The 23267-nt window shown below is 38.9% G+C and overlaps 1 protein-coding gene across 2 annotated transcripts in view; it reads right to left on the bottom strand.

Annotated features, from left to right (window-relative positions):
• DGKI (diacylglycerol kinase iota) overlaps positions 1 to 23267 on the bottom strand; it is a 214013-nt gene that overhangs the window by 134515 nt on the left and 56231 nt on the right. For both annotated transcript variants that reach the window (XM_065681455.1, XM_065681464.1), the window contains exon 2: positions 2316 to 2424. In XM_065681455.1, coding sequence (XP_065537527.1) covers positions 2316 to 2424 — 109 coding nt within the window. The remainder of the gene's footprint in view (positions 1 to 2315; positions 2425 to 23267) is intronic.

The raw sequence follows: 23267 nt of genomic DNA, 5'->3' as shown, positions 1-23267 counted from the left end.
GTATAAGGTTATAATATTTCTCATTTGAAAAACATTCAGCTTGCACCCAGAGAACTCTGACTGTGCATTCACAGAACACAAAGCACAAATCAGTCTCACATTTTTTTTCATAGAACTCCACGAATGGATGCTGCATGTCTTCAAATGATTCTTTACAAGGCATAACCAGGGTTTTAAATTTTGTGGTCATGGGCCAGAAATGCCTGCTTAGGAAGAAGGCGAGAAATAGACATCAACAGACAAATGCATTACAGACAAACAAAATAAGATATATTTGACCAGCAGGAAGCTCAACACACGAACATCCTAGTGGCTATCAAGATTTTTGTAAGCACCAAACAAAGCAAGACCTAGAAGGCAGTACTTAGGATGGAAATTGCAGGATGACTTTGTACAAAAGCTCATGGTTATTTTCCTTAGGAGTAAATGGCACCATGAATATATACAAATATCTAGATCCCCAGTGGTACACAGGCACTGTATGAGGTGGCTCAATCAGTACTGGGCTAGAATCTCAGCCCAAATCTTGGCTAGAATTACTTAGTTTATCATTTAACACATGGGAGTGATGCCTAAAATGGTGGAGGGTGGGAGAAGAGGCTATGCTTAAACATATCACAGGGACAGGCATTTTAGGTGGTTCCTTTATAATAAGGCATATTCTGAGTTCCCCTCTGGCTATAACATCACATACTCCAGAGAATATATTTCCTATGGCCCTGCTGTGAAAAGATAGCATTAAATTAGACAAAACAGCTACAAGTTAACTTGCATTAGGTGTAGCAAATGTTATGAAACTGGGCATTTGTAAGTCTGTTAGAAAAAAAGAAACCTCAGGGATGATAGTAGCAACAGCAATAATAAAGGCATACTGTTTCTTATTGTGAAAGGGCTTCAGAGGTATCAGAATCCTCATCTCCATTTTGCAGTGAGAGAGGCTGAGGTATCAAGAGGTAAAAGAATTCATCTGAGCTCACTCAGAAGGTAAGTTGGCAGAGCAGAGAATGGAAATCCCGCTCTCTGTATCAGTGTCCTCTTCACAAGACCATCTGATACTGGCAAATCACCTTGAAGGAATAAGCAAAAGTGGAGACTATAGCCAGGGAATTCCACTTATTACTGTGAAGACAACAGTGAGCAAACATTTTCTACTGCAAAGTCAAGTGACAGTATATGTTCATGTCATTTAGACTTTGGAAAGCTCTCCCATCATGGGTGCTTGGAGAATCCTCCTCAGAAACACTGAAGAGCAGGATGACATAGATGGGGATACAAAATGCACTGATTAATGCTGCCTTCTAGTGATTAAACATGAAAACTTCATGTCTGGCTCCAAAACATCTTGATCTAAATATCTTTTCACTCTACCAAATATAACTTTGAATTTAAACATTAGTATTTAAAACTTACTTTTTTTTTCTTTATTGACATTTGCTACCCATTATAATCTTTGGCCTTTCAAGAGGATTCTGTGTAAGCTTTCAAACTATTCTTAGCACATATCAGTGCATAACCACATGGGAGATGCATGGGAATGGTTCAAAGCTGTACCAGGGGAGGTTCAGACTTTACATTAGGAAATATTTCTGTAGTGGCAGAGTAGTTAAACACTGGAACAGGTTTCCCAGAGAGGCAGTCGATGCCCTGAACCTCAGTGTTTAACAACATCTAGACAATGCTCTCAACAAAGTGCTTTAATTTTAGGTCAGCCCTGAAGTGGTCAAGCGGTTAGACTACATAATAGCTGTATGTTCCTTCCAACTGAAATATTATATTCTATTCTAAACAGGCCTCGTATATAGTAGTCCAGAAGCACAACAGAAGGAAGATGGCAGAGATGGAAACACTGTCTTTCTACAAACCAGCTTGGGCCCAGAAGATATCTAGCCCTACCTACAAAGCATTGTGAGCAAATATTTCTATTATCTACTCTACAGACCCAGTCAAATATTTCTATTATCTACTCTACAGACCCAGTCAACTTGACGTGGGTCTTCAGCCTTAAATTTTGGCCCATCGAGCAGAGGTTAAAAACCCTGCTGTGCTAAAATCAGTCCCTGTTTGGACGGCAAGAAGGCAGTGACCAAATGTAAGAGGACAGGTCCTGAGCTTGAAAAACTGAACAGCTGTCCTGTGCTGCTCAAGTCTCTACAAGTTTCCATCTCTCCCTTGTGCTTGATTTCATAATAGAAGCATGCTCCTAATGACCAGCACTAATTCTCATAGCAATACAATGTCTTATGTTGATTTAAGGATGGAGACAGCACTAGTGAGAGATACTGCTCAAATTAACTGCCAAAAGACCAAATACCTACAGTCCATTCTAAGGCTGCCCTTGGTTCCTTCACAGGTCCATTGGAGACTGCAATGTTGACAGAATGCACAGGAGCCAAGTGCTGGAGGCCTGACCTGGAGATTGCTTTCCTGCATATTAAAAAAAAAACAAAAACAAAAAACAAAACAAAACACCAAACAAACAAATAAATAGAGTGTATATCCAGCATAATTACCCAACATAATTATCCACACCACCCTTCCCCAGAAACCCGAAGAGCCAGTACAGCATCTAATTTCAGCTTGGGTGAAATGGTGCTTGAATGACATCCCCAGCTAAAGCAGTTTAGGAAAAGAATAAAGTAATCTGATCACTGAAAATTACTGTTTAATGAAGATCAGTTACTCATCTGGCACTAAGCTGAAATATCAAATCCAGTGGACTCCATATGGTTCTGTCTGCCAGTTTCAGTGGAGTCCTCATTAGTTACACCTATTCCTTACTTACCAGCTGAACCTGCTGAATCAATCTATACATACTTCCAAATAGCCTTTATTGTAGGAATGAAATATGAGCTTATATGAAGAGAGCAACATCTGTTGCCTTTACTTAGTTTATAGGCTGGGAAAAGTCATGCATTCGGTGTCTGACTACAACAGGACATGAGGACACTACGTAGTCAGGAAGGGGAATCATATGTTAAGACCTTATTTGATCATAACAGCAGCCCTCAAGGTATTACAGCTTCTTTCTACTTGTATTTCAATTCTTTTTGGTCCAAAGTCATTCTAACAGCTCTTGAGGCACAGATATGGCCTCCCACAATTCACAGATGGTGACCAGAAATGCTCCTGGAGCCACACGAGTGCTGAAGGAAACACTGCCTGTTTCCCTAGAGGCACGCTGTCCTGCTGTATCCACCTGGAACAGTGAACCATTAGGCAGAAGCACAGTACACTGCTGATATAAAGCTCAGCTGCACTTGGACAATAGGTTTCATAAGGCTTCATAACATTATTGTGTTGCATATTTTAGCACCTGATGATGGTGGCTGAAACAATCTCACAGCTTCAGCTGCAATGATTCAGAAGAGGACAAAAACATCTGAAGGAGAGATCTCCTTTTGAAAGCCAAATAGACTCATCCCCCACAAAGCAAAATGACAGTCTGTTTGTGTAAAGTGCATTTTTGTGATGCCACTCCCACAGTGCAACAGCTATTTATAGCATCTCCTAATCTTACCACTGTCCCAAGGCAATAAAGGTCAATTGAGCCAGTGATGACAATCCAGGTCAGCCATATGCTAAATAAATCTTTTCATTGTCCTGAAAATATACAGTGCAATATTTATCCACAGTAAAGGAGCTTGGAAGCCTCACTGCTCACAGTGCATGTCTGGAAAAATCAAGTGGGCCGTATCAGAATCTCTTAGATTCCCTTTCCTGTGGGTAGCATGAACAACTCAGAACATTAACATAAGCCTCTGATCATTTAATGCCCTCTTTCCACTTAATGTAGGCAAGACACTGACGTTAAGGCTTTTTTCCAAAACATTTTGCATCTGACAAAAACTTTTTAGAGGGAAGGAGCCCAAGGAAAAGACTTGCACTACTTGGCAATGTATGAGGAGTGAACAATTCAGCAAGAAAGATTTTATGCCATATATGTCAGTACAACATAAGCTACACATCTCAATGACAGGATTAAGACCTTAAAGAAATAAACTGTAAGAAACTACAAAATTTTTATGCCTATATTTTTTCCAGAAAATTGGCAGGTTTCTTCCATCCTGTTTGGGGTATCAATTTAGTTATTTGTTCTTCCTCAGCACAAGAGTAAATTCTGTGTGTATTCATGGTTTTTAATGGAAATGGGGCAGTATCACATTTTTCACCCTCCATCACTGACAGCAATAAACCTACCTAGTCCTGCCGCCATAACAGAATAAGGTAGAATCCACTTTGTGCAGAGTAGTTCTTAAGCAAAGGTGGTTGAATAATAAAGTTAACAATTTATTATTTGATGAGAAATGCCAACATTTTCAGCCAACGTGGCTTACAGCCTATTACTTGTCAAGCAATACAGCTTGTAAAGTTGCATGCATTCACTAAGCAAATTTACTAAAGCAAAGTCTAACAATGAGTACTCCTAAGACCAAATTTATCTGACCATTCTTCAGACAAGGGTTCTTCAGCTGGAAGGAAAATTTAGCAGACACTTAAGAGGTAAATATGCCTTATGCATGGCTACAGACATCTCAGCATCAAGTCTTGTATACAATTTCAAGTCATACTGGAGATGTGAAAGCCTCCTGCAGCAGAACCTAAGACTTGGCCCACCTCCCTTCAAAAGCAAGCCGAGGCTGATGAGCCTTTTGGGGGAGACTTGGCAGTGTTTTGTGCCAACAGCCTGCCCTTTCTTTGCATGCCAAGCTGGATTTATGGCTTTGTCCAAAACACAGACATGACAATAATGCCTTTTTTTTTTTTTTCACGTTTGTTTTAAAGTAAAAGCCTTAACATTACCTCAGGGATTGCAAATTTGCATGAACCAGACAGAGGTGACCTTTAGGCCAGGGACAAGCTAAAAATGTCTACTTTTGCACGGCTTCTTATCAGAACTTTGTCTCAGAACAAAGAGAGACAGAGTGTCAAAACACACTGTGTGCACTGCAGAAGCCTTTCCCATTAAAAAAAAAAAAAAGGAGGTCAGGCTAAAGAGCAAACACATGGCCTTCTAATAAGTGCAAGGCAGATGAGACAGGGAAAATAGGGGAAAGGGAAGGTAGCACAAATCTGATAACAGAACAGATGCTGAGTATCCAGGAGATCATATCTCATATTACTCTAACTAGCAGATTACACCACCTGGCTCTTTTCCAATAGCAAGGTAACACCAGTGGCTTTTACTTATCTTTCCCAGCAATTTCATCTCCACTGCTCTGAGTGCATGAATGAAAACACGTGCTTGACAGACAGCCTTTCCCATAGAAGCAGAAGTAATCGCTCTTCTCCAGATGAAAGACAGCCATAAAAAGTGAAACCGTGCTTTCATGATATGTTCCATTCTTGAGGCTACAAATCTGCAACTTTGTTAAAATGGGCACACAGGACAGCTTGCTGATGTAGCAACCAACAAGTAAATGTTATATGATAAGTAATGAGCTGTATTTTGATGATTACTTCTTCATATCCAGTAATTTTTAGTAGATGTTATTATCAACTTAGCTGACACACCACCACTGTGAATGAGCATGGGTGCACACTGAAGTGTATGCCATTAAATATACAACAAACAAAAAGATCTGATACTAATTCCACAGTTCATATCATTGAGAAAATCTAGAGTAGTTCACTGTCTTGGAAACCAAAAGCAAGCAGATATTAAAGATATTCAAGTATAACACGTTTCTTTTCTCTTAAAAAAAAAATAAATAAATAAATTGCATTTTCATTTTGCTGAAAAGTCAGGCGAGACTCAACCTACTTATTAGATCAAAGGATGCATATTTGATAAGGGGGGATTTGAGTTTATATCCCAGGCTTTGGCTTTACTGAGCCTTTTCTTCCACCTCAGGCGTGTAAAAATCCTCCAATGATTTGTTTAGACTGAATAGTTATGCCTGAATCCTCAAAGACCACAAAAGACAATTAGTCAATAGTGTGAAGCTTATTTAAACATTAGGAAAATCTATTTGGAAAAGAGAGAGTAAGCTAGCGCTGTGCATAGTTAACAGATCTGAGTGTCATTTTAGTCAGTACAACTGTTGGAGTAGCCACCTTTCCAGGCTGGAGTTATTTCCCTTCTTTCCATAGGGGCGTAAGTTACCATTGGAGTAGTCATTCAGCTGCAAGGTTGAAAAATCATAAAAACACAGAGACTGGCTTCTACAGATCCTATGGCTAGGATATCTGCCAGGAGAGAGATTTCTCTAAGTCTTCTCTCAAAGTTAATGCAGATATTTACCCAGAAAATGACAGCCATTTCTATACCGATGTTTAAGTTACAATAGCTCTGCTCTTCTTTGAATATCCAATGCAGATAAACCCTACACCTGCCAGCTTTCAGCTTTGCCAACCACAACTTGAAAATCCCTGTACAAGGCCAGACAATACAGGAACAATTTCTATGTGTCCAGGTTTGCTTGGAGGTGGTTTTCACTCCCACCGTTTGGTACTTATGTGAGTCGCAAACAAATTGTACTGGCTAAACTCAGGCATTATTTAAGTTTTCCCCACGCATCTGTGCTGAATGCACAGTGCTCCTGCAACCCGCTGTTCTCAGCTTGCCTTCTGAGTATGTAATATTCTCCTCTCAAGCTGACCACAGGCCAAGGACTATTTCACTGCAACACCAAGATTCCCTATTTTTTTGCATTCTTTATAAAATAAGACAACTTCAGTCAAATCAAATAATTTGTCTGGTCTAGTATCCCATCTCTGACAACAGCAAGGTGTTTAGAGAAGCACTGGCACAATTTAAGTGATCCTCCCCCGATATACTCTAGTCCCAGCTTCCAGTAATTGGCAGTTTAAGGACTTTCTGAGCTGGAGGCTGCTTCCAGACCTTTGTGCTTAATAGCCTGTAATGGTTCTTTACTCTAGGAATGTGTTGGTCCTTCCCTGAACCCATTTATTCTCTTGGTCTCCCCAGCAGCCTATGTAATGAGCTCCTCAATTTAATTAAGGGCAGTGTAAAGTACTTACTTCTGTCTGTTTTTAAAATTCTGCCTGATAATTCAATTGGTGCATCACATTGTGCAGAACAGCAAGTAGCCACTTGCCTCTCTACACCTTCTGTGATTTTATGAATCTATTCATATACCCCTCCATTCACCTTCCCTGCTGAAGTGGAAGCACCCTAGACTGTGCTGGCTTTTGCTGATAGTGAAGCTGTTCTATCTTTGTCAATGTTTTCTAGCTCAATTATATCTTCTTTGAGGTAGGGCTGCCAGAATCAGAGCAAGTATTCCAGAGGTATATCAGTGATATCATTGTACTATTTTCATTGTTACCTTTTTCCCCTCCCTCATTCTGAGCCCTTTATTTGCCTTTTTATTAGCACTAAATTAATCATTTCATACAAGTACTTGTAATTATCCAAAGATCCCTTTCCTGAATGCTAAATGGTAATATCAAGCCCAAACTTTAAAGCTTTTTTCCCCTCTGTGCATTATTTTGCCTTCATCAATCCCACATTTCCACTGCAATTTGCTGCAGTCATTCAGCATCATAAGATCCTTCTGAAAATTTTCCCTGATTAATTGTGCAGAGCAGCAGCAAGATTTTCCCCCTCATACTTTGCAGTCTGTAATAAACAGTGCTGCTCCCATCACAGATCCTCAGTTTAACCACGTGGACATCATCCCTTTTAGCCCTAGTTTCTGTGCCAAAAGCTTTTTTTCTTACCTCACTGGAAGCTTCTTGAAAGCCCACGTGTGCTCCCCTTGAGCCAGGCCATCCCAGTTCATGGGTCTCATGCCTGTCAGCAATTTCTGCAAGACTCACAAGACCTGACTTCCTTAGGAAAAGCTGTGTTGGCTCTCCTCCAGCACATCACGTTCAGCTGTTCATTTGCTCATCCTGTATCTTATCAGCAGCTCTACCAGTTTCTCTGATTAAAAATTGCTGCTGGGTTACCCCATCAAGACTCTGTGAGCCCCGATGTGACTACCCCACCCTTTCAAGACTGGGGCTGGTTTAACGGAGGTATTATAAAGCCCTTTCAGCAAATTACTGAGTTCCATCAGGATACATAACAAAATCAAATCCTAGTGATTAGATATTGGCCCTTTTGTTAATGTGGTCTTTAGCTTTTTACATTAACCTTCCCATTTTCCTTGGCTTCACCTACGCAAATAGCGGCTCAGCCTTAGACACTCTCGGTCACTCTCAGCAGTGAACACTAATGCAAGAAACTCAATTAGCACTAAAAAACTCGGCTCCTTGTGAAATGCTCACTTATGTGTGTGTCATTGCCTGCTGCCCAAGGAAGCAGGGTATGGAAAAACAAAGATCTGGGTAGCTTCCCAGCCACCCAGCATCAACATCTCTAAGACCCCAACAGATCTTTTCTCCCTCCCTCTCAACCCCTCACCACACAGCCCAGTTTGATAAAAGCTGCATGGAAACTGGTACACCTCCATGAAACACAGCAGCTCTATGCAGCTCTGTCCAGCTTTGCTTTCAGCGTCAAGCCTAGCCCTCCTGTACCTAATATGCAGCTTATATCCACTAGAGACAAACTTGAAGAAAATGAAACAAATTTCTACTAATAATCTTACCAAGCACTTCAAACAGCAACCCCAGAGATGAGAAGCAACTACAGTACGTCAACTCCCCAAATATGTTCTGGCAGGAGCATTTGCATCTATCACATCAAACAGCTTGTATTGATGAGGTACAGACAAAACGGAGCATCCTAACTTTTCTGCAACCATCTCCTTGATTAAAGTAAGAAATCCAGTAGACACAAAAACCCCACAGGAATTCTATGAAAGGAAATAAGAGACAAAGCAGAAGGAGTATAAGACCTGCAGAAAGTCTGATCAGGGTAACAGAGGAAGAGTCTGTATCTCGCGATGTTGTCTTTTCTGAATTAAAACTGCAGTTCACTTGTGTTTCTGTGCTCTCCACACAAAAGGGATATTCTGTAAAAGTAAGTCCATTCAAACTCTGAGTGCAAGAGTGGTAGGTTACTTTTCCTACCCCAAAAGGACAAAACAGATTCATGAAACAGGTTGTATGTTAAGAGGCATTCACAAGTTGTGTCCTGAATAGCTGTTTACAGCTTCTTAAACGCAGACATGCAAATCATTACTACTCTACAGTTATACTTGGACCTCAGATTAGTGTCAAGACAACACAAGTAGGAGTAGTCCAAGTGCTGGTCAAAGATCTGCAGTATTTTAATTTTTCCGTTCTCTGTTTAGCATCACCAATAGACATACAGTAAGCAATGTATTTTACTTTCTGGAAAGTAAATTATGCATGCAATTAGATCCAGGGCTGTGTTAAATTACCCAATCCCTTAAATTTTATTTTACATCGAGTTAATCTTCTCAGAAGTTGGAGAAAGCTTATACCTTCATGTCAATTCCTATAAAGGGGACTAATATCTTGGCCTAGATATATAAATCACTTCAGAGTCTATACTGCATTAAAATTCGCTGTGACTTTGCTCCTACATGCCTTCGTTGGTCAGGCCCTGGGTTCAGCTAGTTCCCCTGGAAATCCCGTAACAATCCTCAACTGCAGTGTGGAAACTAAAAAAGCCTTACATCCAAGAGATGGATAATTAATCAGATACTTCATTATAAGAAAAACTCAAAGTCATGTGGAATCTCTGAGCTCATATCAGAGCTCAGATTTATATATATATATGTATATAGATCACTGGGTATCACCCATTTCTTGGTCTTCCTTTTGTTCACTTCAGGTGTTTTTGCCTCCGCTCATAATTTATTCCTTAGATTTCTTTCTACATAGGAAAAAACATCAAGGGCACTTTATAAAGTATCCTTTATAGGGTACTTCGATAGAAGGCAACAAAATTTTAAGACAAACAGGGTCCTTCCCAATCTTTTGTTTAAATGTTATTTCTGAAAAGATATGTTCAAGTGTGGTAATTACTCTTACCAGAAAAAAAGTGACAAACCTTGGAGGACTCCTTGCAGCAACAGAAGTGTCAGTATTAATTTGTTCAGGGAAGAAAGGAAAAAGTTTATACAGTTAGTGATGCAATAAAGATTAAGAGTATCCTTTACTCTTGTAATTCACCAAGAAAGAGACTAATAAAGGAGCTTATGAAAACAGGAACAAAATACAAATGTTTCCTTGAAGTGAATTATTTTGTTTGATTTTTGGCGTAGTCAAAACCGATTTGTTTTAGGAGAGGCATTTTATTTCCTTTTTTAGCCTTTAGCTATGAATGCCAGGCCTGTAAAAGACCTTCTAGGTCACGAAATCTAGTATTCATTGTTTCAGACAAGCTTATCATCTTTTTGAATTCATAAAGTTATCAAGGTCCATCTCAGATGTTGTTCCTCCTCTCTTATTTCCACTGAGAAGCTATGCCAGATCTCCACTCTTATCATTATGATCCTTTTTATATAATTTCCATCCAATACGCATCCCCCTGCACAATCTTCCTTAACTTTCTACTACTAGAATTATCATATTTCATCCAAAGATTAAAGTTGAACTGACAACCAGTGGTTTTTATATGATATTTCTACACAATAAAGGCACCTGAAAGCGTTGATCTAGAAATCTTTAAAGCCTTGGGTCAAAACCCTTTGGGTGAGATTACGTAGGATGGAGATGTGTGTAGGGAGTTGGAAGCTCACATTTCAAAGATTCTGGAATCAATCAAGTAACTGGGATGATAAAATTTAATAACTGTCTTTCCAAGTAAACAATGAGAAATGCTCTAGGGAACTCTGAGCATAAAGGATTTCCAGCTGCGTTACACACTGGGCATCAACATTACAGAAGATTGATACATTTTTACTATTTCGAAAAGCAAAGGAAGTCAGAATGGGAAATATTTTCACGAGAATACACTTGATACAGACAAAATCACAGAATATGCCGAAGCTGTATTCTGTAGTTCAAGTGGAGACAAAACATGACAATAGCTGATTGAATAGACTTGACTACAATATGATCATGTGGTTTGGGGTTTTTTTCACCATATGCTAAATAATATATACTGATTTTCAAAACGGTGCAAATATTCTGTGTTATCACTCTGACAACCAGAAAAAAATCAGAAGACTAACATCTTGCTGGCGTCAAATAAGCTTCATTTGATTTGGAAGATAGAGAAAGGGAAAACAAAACAAGACAAGAAAGGGAGGGAGAGAGGACTAAACCCTCAGCAGTTTAGAACAGCAAATAAAGGAGTGATTTTTATTGTTTAACATTAGTCTTGGAAATGTTTTCTTGCTTCTCAGATGCTAGCACATTGTTTTCAAAAATAACCTAATTCAAGGTAACTTATCAGACCAGGATGCTCCACTGGCATAAGCTATTTTTGAGCTGAAATGTCATCAAGACTCAAGAACTATTTGGTCTCACACAAACTGTATAATGAAGTATTTTGATTTTCTTCTTTTTTATAAATCAAACGTGTGCCTTACAGTTTTGCACTATGAGCTTCAGAAAGTTGTTTCAAATGTGTATTTTTCTGAACCTGTTTCCAGGTTCCTGAATCAGTAAGTGTCCTTTTCTTTCCTTGTGTAGTCTCTCTTCCTTGAAAATGGAAATAATTGTAAATTCTCACTGTCCATCTCCACATTTTTTCTCCATTTATAAGCTTCCATTTAGCAAATGGGTTAAAAATAAAGTCTTCCATTTCTGAGTATGCAAACAAAAATTGAAAAGGTAACGACGATCCATAGTCAAGTAAAGAATACTTCAAGAGTTTTTGGACTGTGGATTAAAGAAAAAAGGGAACATTATATGTGATACTAGAAGAATTTTACCAAGTATTGATACAAGAATCAAATTCTCTTCCTCTCAGATGCACAAATATCCAGGACTCCAGGAATGACCCAGAAGAGCATCAAGCTTTAAAACAATCTAAAAATAACATTCTTTTCTAACAAAAGATTTCAAAAGCACCCATGACGGAAAAATACTCTTTTCTGAAAAGCAAGTCAGACTCGCAAATTCCAAACACAAATTTTAGAGAAAGAAGGAAGTCTAGGTAACAGAGCGGGGAAGGGAGTTCAGGCTTTGCCTGCATAGTTCAGGGTGGGGAGGGAAATATCCTACATTCACTTTTCATTACACTGACACTTGACAAAGGTAGATAAAAATTAAAACGACCATTCACTAACCAAATACATTTTATTTTCTCTGTAATGCAGCAAGCCAAGAAACTGAGGTGAGACAAAGGTTTTATCCCTCACCTTCCCTCCCCGGGACTGTATGAGATAAAAAGACACGAAAAATTCAGTGAGTACCTTTTTCTTCTCATTCCTCACCACAAAGACTGTATAGTTCAATACCATTTACTGCTGTGCTTATAAGATCTTGATTTGAGCACGTGGGACAACAGGCACCTATTTCCTAGCAAGGCTGGACAAGCACTGCCATGCTCCAAACACCTGCACCTTTGTTCCCTCCACGCCGCTCTTGACTTCCCCCATTTCCTCTGTCGTGGTTTGTATGCAGCAGACTACGTCCTAAGGGAGCAGGTGCGTGTCCATCACTTCCAATTCCTCTGTCTGAAACAAACTGAAAGACTTCAGCAAAGGGCGGAGAAAGAGGATGTGTTGCAGTAAGTGAATAGCAGATGAAGAAAATGAAAAGCAAGTGACAATTCCCCAGCAAGTCTGCTCCCCCCCTGTTCCTGCAGGACCTCATCCAAAGCTCATATTCAGTCAAAAGGTTTTGGTTACTTTTAACAAGCGCTAGGATCAAACTCTGGAGGCTTCAGGATGAATTTTCAGATCTTTACACAAGCCAAAAAAAACAAACAAGCAATAAGGGATCTGGGTAGAAAATACAAACCATAATAAATTGCCACCTTCCCCTCTTTCCATCACCAACAACTGTCTGGCAATTTAGACACAAGGAAAAATGTATACCTGATGTGACAATATTTCCTCTTCCTTCAATGCACAGAAAGCAGAAAAGTTAAGGAAAAAGCTGAAGATAAATTTCCAGAACTGGAAAAGAAACTGACTCAAGATCTGCTCTGAGGTGTTAACTTCAGAATACCCAATATGTTTAGAAAACATTAATGCATACTTACTTAGCCCTGAATAAAACACAAGTTGTCTACCAAAAATACTTACATTTGAAATTGATTCTGAGTAATCAAATTTAATTTATGTGTAATCATTAAAAAAATAGATAAATTTTAAAAAATCAATCCCTGTACCAAACCTTAGTATTTCTGCCTGGAGGAGTGTTTTACATCAGATTATGACCATAAAATCACCTATGTCATATAAAAGTACAAATCTCACTAAAGTCCCGTCGAGGGCCTGATACCTTCAGCATGCAGCAGCCACTTAAATGGTGCTGCAGGGGAGGTCCAAGATATGCTCAGTCTGGAGGGTTATTTTTGGCCTGCCTCCAGACCCCGAGGTACAGCTATCACGGAGTCACGCCTAAGTCTCACTCTTGGAATAGGAAGGCATTCAGGGGGACACCAAAGCAGAAAAGTGCAGGCAGTACATGAGCAAGAGCACTGATCTTTATGGCTGAGAAGCAGAGGGCTTCAGCACTCATTAGCAGCTCTGCTCAATCTAATTAAAGAGATGCTGTAACTGGAGTATTTTTTTTTTTCCTTTTGGAACTAATTTCAAAAATGCTCATTTTTTCTCATGATCTGCCCTTTAAACATCTCTTTTTTTCATCTGAATTCTGTTAAAATATACATATGGGGTTTTTCTTCCTCCCTGTTGACTCACCAGTTGTATATAAGCAGGCTAAAAAAAACCCCACCACACAATACAAAGCACTGTCAAATGCACATAACAAGAAAACAGCAGGGAGGAAGAAGATTTGGTTTTCCTCTCATTTTTTTTTTGGCTACAGTAATACTGGATATTGTTTCTGTACTGCCTATACAGCTACAGGAAAAGACACGGTTTGATAGTGCTCCTTCAGGGTCAGATAAATCCTCAGACACCAGGAGCTGACAGTAGCCTTCCCACTTCAAGCCCACCTGGAGCTGGAAGAGATCTTGACCTTAACCTCATTACAGGGCATGTCACACTACTTGCACACTAGTTTAATCAGAAAGATATCAAGAGCACAAAAGGGACTCATAATGCCACACTTAGCTTCTGTGTTGATGTACTACTTATTTGCTGGAGTCAAAATACAAACATGAAATGAAGTCACTGAACAAGACCAACATGGAATTGAAGGAAAATATTATCTGTTTATGCACTGGCTTTATTATGAAATAATAAGACCAGGTTCTGAGGCTTCTATCAGTGAGCATTAAGATGTGAATAAAACTGACAGCCTGAGACACAAAAATCCTTTACCGCAAAATTACTAGAGCAAAAGGTATCAACTGTACAAACTTCCTACCCACTTTTACCCTGGAGCTCCTCACCCTCCACCCAGAAGTAACACTTTGAGCAGCAAGAAATTCCGCCAATAGCTAAGTTCAACCTAACTTTGACCTTATCTTTTCTTGAGGCTTTTAAGAAGTGATACAAGTGTCTTTTTCCTCCTGCACACAATAAAAATACATGTCCCCTAACAGTGGACCTGTGCAGGAATGTTGCCTCATTTTACAGTTTCACATGACCAAATAGTTATTAAATCATGGTGTTTTCAGCCAGAAATAACTTATGCTGGATTAAAATCAGCAAGAGAAAGTGGATTGATCATCATGCCTTGAACTGTCACTCCAGATGCAGAGTTATTAAAAGAAAGATAATATAATTCCTCTGAATTAAAAAATAACACTTTCCTTGAAAACTTGTTTTATTACCTCAATCACACCAAAACCCAGTAAGGTACAGAAATAAACTTACTGTATCTTTCCTTTCAGTTATTTTAATGTTACATAACCTATTCAAAAAAACACACACACAGAAGGAAACCATATCTTTAGACGGTGACAATCTGATACACAAAATCACACCTTGACAATAAAATGGCCATTGCTACAACAAATGAGCAAAAAATATCCCAAGTGCTTTTTGCTGCTGATAGATACAGAAGATGCCAGGCCAGGCTGCCCTCTGCAAGCAGGAGAGGTAAAACCTGACCTTTCCTTTGCATGGAAATCTAAGCCACTTTAGAACATCTGATCCAAAGAGATTGTAATACATATGTAAAAAACATCCAAGCACAGGGCAACTAGATTACTTATGGTTACTTCTTAAGTAATTTCCCCAACACTCAAAATTGCATTGAATCACTAGGTGTTACGTTGATTTTGGTATGACATCTACTAAAAAAAGAGAAAGAAATACATCCTGTATATCCTTTGAATAAATAAAACCTTCACAAAATACTAGTGGACAGTGAAGAGAGGTGGGAGAAGAAATGTTTCTCATAGGGTTCTACTGTAACTGTAACTTGCCCTACTTCTAGTGATACTCATAAAGAGAGGTAACAGCACAGCTCAACCAATCCAACTTGGGGAGTTGACCCACAGCACAGGAGTCACAAGGAAGAGGTGAACAAGGCTACATGCGCACACCCCCAGCATGCTACTGCATCAAGCTGTTCCCTATGTTCTCTTAGCTGCATTTACCAGAGCAGGACAGAATGAACACAGTGAAGGAAAAAACCCAAGCCAATGCCCCACAGCAAATTATAGTTTGATCGTCAGATTTTAAGAGGGGAGTGTGCCCAACTGCTGCTCTACCCAGGGTTAAAATATACTTTTTAGTATTGTCTTTTGTGCTCTTAAAGTGAACACAGTCACTGCTGGTGATAGGGGAGGTACCCACACAGAAACTACCAGTACGGACTGGTTCTGCTGGCCAGAACCACTACTGGCAAAAGTACGGTGCTGTTGTGTACAGCTGGAAAAGAGCTCACATACCAACACATCTACTATAGCAACAGAGAAGGGTAAACCATTGGTTCCAAATTTTGCAAAAAAAAAGTACTTAACTGGCAAAGTTAATACGACCACAAAACCATTCTTGCTGGCTGCCTGCATAGCAGGATGTCATGATGAGCTCCGCAGGTAATACTGCTTCCCAACAGCCACATTCAGGCTCTAGAGCCATGAAGTGATACTGAAAGGTTACGAAAAGTTCCTAAAGAGAAAAATCCACTGGGAAGGCAATTGCAGCTACCCAGTAGGGTCCTCACAGTTACAGACAGGTAAGTTCTGTAAAGCAAATACTACAGTAAAGCTCTTGCACATCTAAAGTGGCATAAATTTGGACTTCAGTAAAGGAAAACCGCTTTGAGGTTTTGAGGATACCTTGAGACGTTATCCACAAATTAGATGTTCCTATCAGTAGCGTACTAAATCAATTATGTAAAAGGACTGAGTTTAAAAAAAAAATAAATAAATAAAATAGGCACTTCCAGGGAATATTTAAAAGAACAAGAAAAACTCTCAAATTCCCATTGCTGTTGGAAGCACAGAAACAGATAACTTCTATGTACTAGAACATTATAACCCACACCCAAAAAATCTTCTTTCTTTTTTTTTACCTGAGAAAACTGTAGTCCTTCAATCTAAATGAATTTTAAAACTACTTTAGTCTTGCTAGTGCAAATCAGAATGTGAAAATTACATCACCTTAATGATGTGTCATTGTAATAGAGGTCAAATCTGCGCCCTTGGACGTAAGCTAGCCTAAAAAACTGTTAAGGGAGTGTTTACAGAAGTTACAGCTGCTCTGGAGCTATTTCTTTCACACTGGTATGTAAATCAAATATAAACTTCTCACTTAGTAAAGCTCTAAGAAAAACATAACAGTAAATTATGTACAGTAATAAAAATTGTACTATCTACCATGTAATGAATACCAAGTCAGATTCTCACACCTATTTTGTTATTCTGATTGCTTTGGTTTTCAAGGAACCTGGTTGCAAAGAGAAATGTTGAAACAACAGCCCATCCACAATGCAGAAACACCTACCTCAATTTGCAGAGAAACTGGTGCAGTAATTTTGCTTATAAAAGGGTCATGATTCAAATGCCAATGGCGTTATTTTAACACTGTTGACAATGCTCTGCTAATGAAAGCATACAAGAGAGATGAGGATGAATACCTACACAGGCTATTTGAGTGACTGCTCATTTTGGTAGGTTTTTAAAACAACATTGCTGGTAATAGCAATACTGTAAGCTTCATTTTCTTGACAAGTCAGGATTCAACTTTCCAAAGCTGAGAAATGCTGTACTAACTAATGAAGACTGTAATTTCATCTGGAGGGAACACAATAAATTCGAGCTTTGTTCTCCTGGTCTAACATGTCACCAGAAACCTTTGCTGGAGTTACAGAAGTACTACATACAGATGAGAGTGCATTACCTCATCAATAAAATGTTTCAGAAGCTTTTCCAGAAGCAGCAGCAGAAAAACAAAGAGCAATTGAGATTTGAGAGAAAGTATTTGTTCTATCTTATGAGTTAATTTATAATGCCAAAATATGCCATTAACTAAAGTAACAGTTTATTTGTAACTTCATTTTATGGTCATCAGTAAAAAGCATGTTTACAGCACTATAAATTATGAAATTTCATTTCTACAGAGTTGTTCATATTGTAGATTTTAACATACATTATAAATCAAGGAGTAAGCCTTGCATTGTAGATATGAACCTAAAGAGGTATCTTCCTCAGCCATAATTTGTTCCCACATTGCTCTGGATCTCAATTAGCTTTGGTCAGAGCTGCTAATATTTTCAACAGATGCTGAGGATTATGACTTTTTTCTTTTGCAACAAAGAAAAAGAATTTGTCATCATATCTCATCTGAATGACTGCATCCTAAATTTAGAGCAATACTTATCATTGTAATCTGTACAAGATATTGTTCTGGGATCATGTTCACTTTAGTGTGTTCATCTTCACTGGCTTGAAATTCAAATGAGAATGGAAAGCATAAACTGTTTTCTGAGAAATATTTCTAGGGAGTATACGGGGAAAAGGGAGAAAATTTTTATTCAGCACCTATGTGCATAATCTGTCCCACTAACATTAAGACTCTTCTAAAAGCTACTTGAAAATGGACTTTTATTGAGCTGATCACCCCTAACTGACCTACTCACCAACCTCATCTTTCCCAATAACTTCATCTGACAGGCAGACACTCTCAAGAAAATGAAGCCAGAGTCTACACCAAAGGAACAAGGCAAACCAGAAACGTGCAGGAAAAGTAGGTTGCCCAGAAGCAAGAGGTCTCCTGCAGGTACCCTAAGCCTCTCCCTGCAATCCCCACATTTAGGAATCTCCTGTGTTGCACTGAAGACCAAGTGGCAAGTCTGGTGCTAATCCCCTCAGGTGGGATATTTCCCCCCAGACACCTACACACCCTGATCTCATATTTTTTAAGAGCTGTCTGATGCTGAAGTAAATGCAAACACACTTGCTGTCTTTTGTTGAGCTCTGTATGTGATGTCCTACATTCAGGGAGCTCAAAGTGAAATTATGTTACCTCCCTTCATCAGCAAGGTTTGGAGAGGCAAAACATGACTTTGTCAAGGTTGCAGTATAAGAGGAGGATTCAGATGGAAACAAAATTAAAGCCACTGCGAAATCCAAAGCCACCTCTGTATTTTCATTTTACTATTTATAGATGAAACATCATGCAGCTGTCTAGTCACATTTTAGGTTTAATTATCTACATGCTCCTTTGACAGTCTGACAAGGGACATTTATATATGTAGTTTTCATTATTCCAAACAGGTTTTAATATTTGCAGTTGGAGAGTTTTCCAAAGGTTGTGACAGAAAAGAACAAAGTTCAGATGGAAAATAAACACAAACAGCTTCTATTCAAGTAGAGAAAGAGAGGACATCTTTTAAATCAGAACAGGGTCTTGACTCAGAGGTGGAAATAATTCTGTGATTTGTGAGGGGATGTATAACATTACCATCAACAGTGACTGGATCAGTATTTTATCCCTCAACTTCTGTAAATGTGTTAAAACCTGTAGTTTCTTGTGCCACTAGTTAAGCCTTTTTAACCATATTCTTTAGTTTGCCTTTTGTGCATTTCATCTTTCCATGCACTGTTTGTGGCATGAAGTATGTTTATAAAGTATTTTATTAGTCTTCTACAGTAAATATGTAATATATAAAATATATATCAAGCCTGAATATTCACAGTATCCAGATTATATTTAAGCATTCATTCCTAACGTCATGTGTCTCATACTAAATGTCTACCAATATGCACCTACAGAAAAAAAAGGTCTACACAGTTACTGGCTTCCTCTAACACTAAACAATGTGAAAAATTAAGCCATTTAGACATGAATAAATCTTGCATCAGGAAATCCATGCGCACAATAATGAATTGGAAAATGTTTTAGATGATCTTGTTCATTTAGCAGTTGAAGTAGAACTTGTACTTCCAATACCTGTTCAGGGATTTGTCTTGTCAAGCTATGACTTTTAAGTTATAAAAGTCCCACTACTTCCTTTAAGAATCTAACCTACAGACTACCAGAGCTCTTGGGCAAATTTCTGGCTGCTGTAAACTGGTCTAGCTCTGCTGGCCTCAGTGTAACTAGCCTGTTTTTTCACCAGCTGGTATATTTTTACAGGATTACAGAGCAAAGTTAAATGTCATTTTTCTAACTGTCCACCTCATTTAACACACTATCTCTTAAAAGATTTCAGCACTGTAGGCTTCTTTGTTTTAAATGCTTAAACAGGAGAGAAAATGTTACCCAATAAATAAAGGACCTTTAAGAATCCAAAGCCATTTCCCCATGTTTCCATGGAAATGGAGACCTTGATCCTTAACCAAGATGACATTAATGATCAGGTGCCTGAAGTCACACAAAAGAGAGAAAGAGGACAGAAATTACCAGCTACTCAACAGTGTGTCAATCTAGAGCACAATCTTCCCCCTCAGGGGTAGGACTTGATATCACTTTTGCAATCACAAAACTCTGCAGAAACAGTTCTCACAGAGTTAGACCAGAGAAGGGGGTTGTTGTTTTATTTTTAATCTGGTTTGCTAACTAAGTTTGCTAACTATAGAAGTAAAACAAATAAAACAATGTCATCATCATCTGAGGGAGGAAGAAGAGGAGGAGGAGAAAGAAAGGGCAGCTTCAATAAAAGCAACACTATAAATGTGTTGCCACACTCCAGCCCCCTCGCAATGTGTCTGTATCTCGTTTTTATGTAGCCCTGCCACCCATGGCTGGGGACTGGAAAGGATCACTCTAGATTGCTGTGTTTGAGATTGTCACCATTACGCCAGAAGTTGAAACCAAAAATCAAAGCTTTACTGAGCTAGGAATGTATACTGTAAGTGAAAGATCTTGCTGTTAAAAGCTATCGGTTTAACAGTGAGTGGAAAGGAGTCAGAGTGTGAAATGACTTGTTCCGGTTCGATCTTTGCCGTGGCCAAGACAAGTCTGGTTTCCCCAAGACCCTCATTGCGTCCCTCAGCCACTTGATAGCACTGCCTCTGTGCTGTGCTGAGAAGGTTTGCAACCTAGCAGATATGAACTGCAGTTGATTTAAGTCATATCCCTTTCTTGGTTCATTTTTGTCAGTGTCCCTACTCTCCATCTGTCCTAACTGCAATCTTACCATTTTTCACTGAAGAGAGCTAGAGCTTTTAAAAGGATTCAAAGAATGTGCAAGATCGGTTTGCACAGTGCCCACCCAAAGGAGAGAATCTGGGCAAAGAAACATCACCCAGCACACAGGTGCTAAATTGTCACAGAAACAATCCTTATACTTCGACCAGAGAAACCTTTCAGTGTGCCTTGAGATCCAAGAGCGAAAAAAGCAGTATGTGGGACAAACAAAACCTACATGTCACACACAGGTGTATATTTGGCAGAGAAAATATCTGCCAAATTGCTATTTTTCAGGACTTGAAAAAAGGATACCAAAACCCAGCATTTCATGATTATTCTGACATGAGTATTTTTACTTTGGATCCTCCTGTTTAATGTTGCTCAGAACATGGGTCTCTTGAGGTGTCACTGAGACTAACCTCTTGGGAACTGGTGCAGAACTTTGTGATTTTTAACACATAATTAGTGCCAATAAAGTGAAATTAAGACTGGATCTGTAAGCAGGCTCACCAAACAGAAGTCACATTGTGAAAATGAAAATCAGACTTAATTTAATAGCATGCTCTTCTAGGCATGCTCGCTGTAAAGAGACTGTATAAGGGACAAAAATGTTTCCTTTCTCTTCCCAAATTTAGATCCATTAAAGAGGGCGGCTCCAAGTTAGTCTACAAAGAGACCAGCCTGGGGTCCTTTGCACCATGACAACACATCAGTGCTGAAGGTCTGGGCAGTAGATCTAGAGGTGTGAATTTTTTTTATCAATTCTGTACAAAAGTGTTGCCTCCCCTCCCTCAAATGAGCTCAGGGCACCAGAAGGTAGAAGAAAAGCCAAAGGTGATTCTTTTGTGTAGATTAGAATAAAAGACTAGCAAACATTCAAGAGTTTTTAGGTTTGTTTGAACATGCAACTCTTAGGAGATTTCACTGTGGACCATAAACAGGGAAAACATGTGCAAAAGAAATATACATAGAATTTCCCAAATGCTGCAGTAATTCTACACATTAATCTGAAGACAATCGTAATTTTTCAGAAGGTATATATTTACAGCATATTGTATAAAGAACTGGAATCCAAAGAACAAGAATAATTTTCAGAATAACATGCATTGTATATGCATACAATACTACCTGCAACAAAAGTGTTCTGGCAAAAAAAGTGACTCATTTTACAACTGTGGTGTTTCCCTTCTTATCCGAAATATGGTCAAACCAAAAACCTCCACAGAGGCCCAACCACCAATCTGCTTCTGGATCAACCATGATGCAAGTGATCAGCTTCAAGCCTAGTCATGATGACAGTAACCTAACAGCATGACACTGAAACAAGACTCTCAAGACACTTTGATGAAATGGAATACTTAACCCAGAGGAAAAGAGCAGTCAATATGTTTTCTTCTACACTATACTAATCAAAAGAAGCAGTGCTTTGCCAACTCGGACTCCAAAAACTCAGCTTTACAGAAAGACCAGAACTAGAAATAACTTAATGTTTTGGGTAAACTCTGAGAAGATACCAAATATAAACATTAAACACAATCTGTGATATTGATTACAGTAAATGTATGAATCATGGTGCTATATCTACATGTCAATATATCTTATATTAGGATTGCCTTTGAAGCTAATATACTGATAAATCAATTAAAATGCAACCAGCTGAGTAAAACAACAATCAACTTATTTGGCTTTTGCCACATTTAGTATTTCAGCATCCTCCGGCATTTATTGATTTTCCTAGTAGTGTCACCATGACAGAGAAACAATAATATTTTGACTTCGAAATTAAAATAGAAACAAGAATGCACTGATGCTTTGTTCAACCACCTACAGAAACTCCAGAGCACTGAAGGAAATCAAAGCTAGGCTCTTAGACCATTACCTGAAGCCAGAAGACCCACATGTTCTACGCCATCTGTTACTGCTTATCGGTAAGAAAGCACTGTGCTAACCTACCAACATAAAGAAAGCTGACTGGTGGTGTTTGCACCTTCTCAAAGCACTAATTAAAGGAAAGAAATGGAGAAGTTTCACTGAACCAGGCAAGACCAAGCATTATGAGAAACGAGATGGAAAGTGGATGTAATAACAGTTTTGCCTTCCCTGTTCTTTAATTTTTGTCTCTCCTATGATTCTCTAAGCATTAATTTTAGTAGAAATTTGGGGCTCTATTCCATTAGAGGATATCTCCAGAAAATATCTTAAAACCACATGTAGGTAACAAAACAAAGAAATTTACATATGAATTATTTCGGAAAAAAAAAAAATGTAAAGGAAAGCGGGCATTCATCTAGTGTACAGCCTTTGGAATAAAGATCAGAAACAATTAAAGTAATAAAACATACCAAGCAGCTAATGATATTATTGTCACTTGTGTTTGGAAGACAGGTTTTGAACTACCAGAGCGAGAGTCTGAATGGCAAAACACTACTGATATTTTTCGAAGAAAGTTACTCTTTACATCCAAACTTTGTTTAGCTAACTGGTTTTGAAAGCTGCCGGACAAACACCTCAGTTCAGTTTAAGTCTACATTGCGGCATGCTGCTCTCTGTTGAGATGTTGGAGCTTGATCTAGAATAAGAAGGACATACAGATGTATTAGCATGTTGCTCTGGCTGGCATAACCCACCCTGCCAAGAAGCCCAGAGTTGCTCTGTTGCAACACAGGTGTGCTGTACCCTGCACCAAGCTGCTCATGCCTTTGCATAGCACTGCGCCACATGGTATGCACACACCACCCATGTTGCATCTAGCTGCCAACTAATCTTAGCACT

This window comes from Lathamus discolor, chromosome 1 (assembly GCF_037157495.1).
Source record: "Lathamus discolor isolate bLatDis1 chromosome 1, bLatDis1.hap1, whole genome shotgun sequence".
NCBI classification, from domain to species: domain Eukaryota; kingdom Metazoa; phylum Chordata; class Aves; order Psittaciformes; family Psittacidae; genus Lathamus; species Lathamus discolor.
The sequence above is the reverse complement of the archived record's forward strand: the minus strand, read 5'-3'. Positions and strand labels throughout refer to the sequence as shown.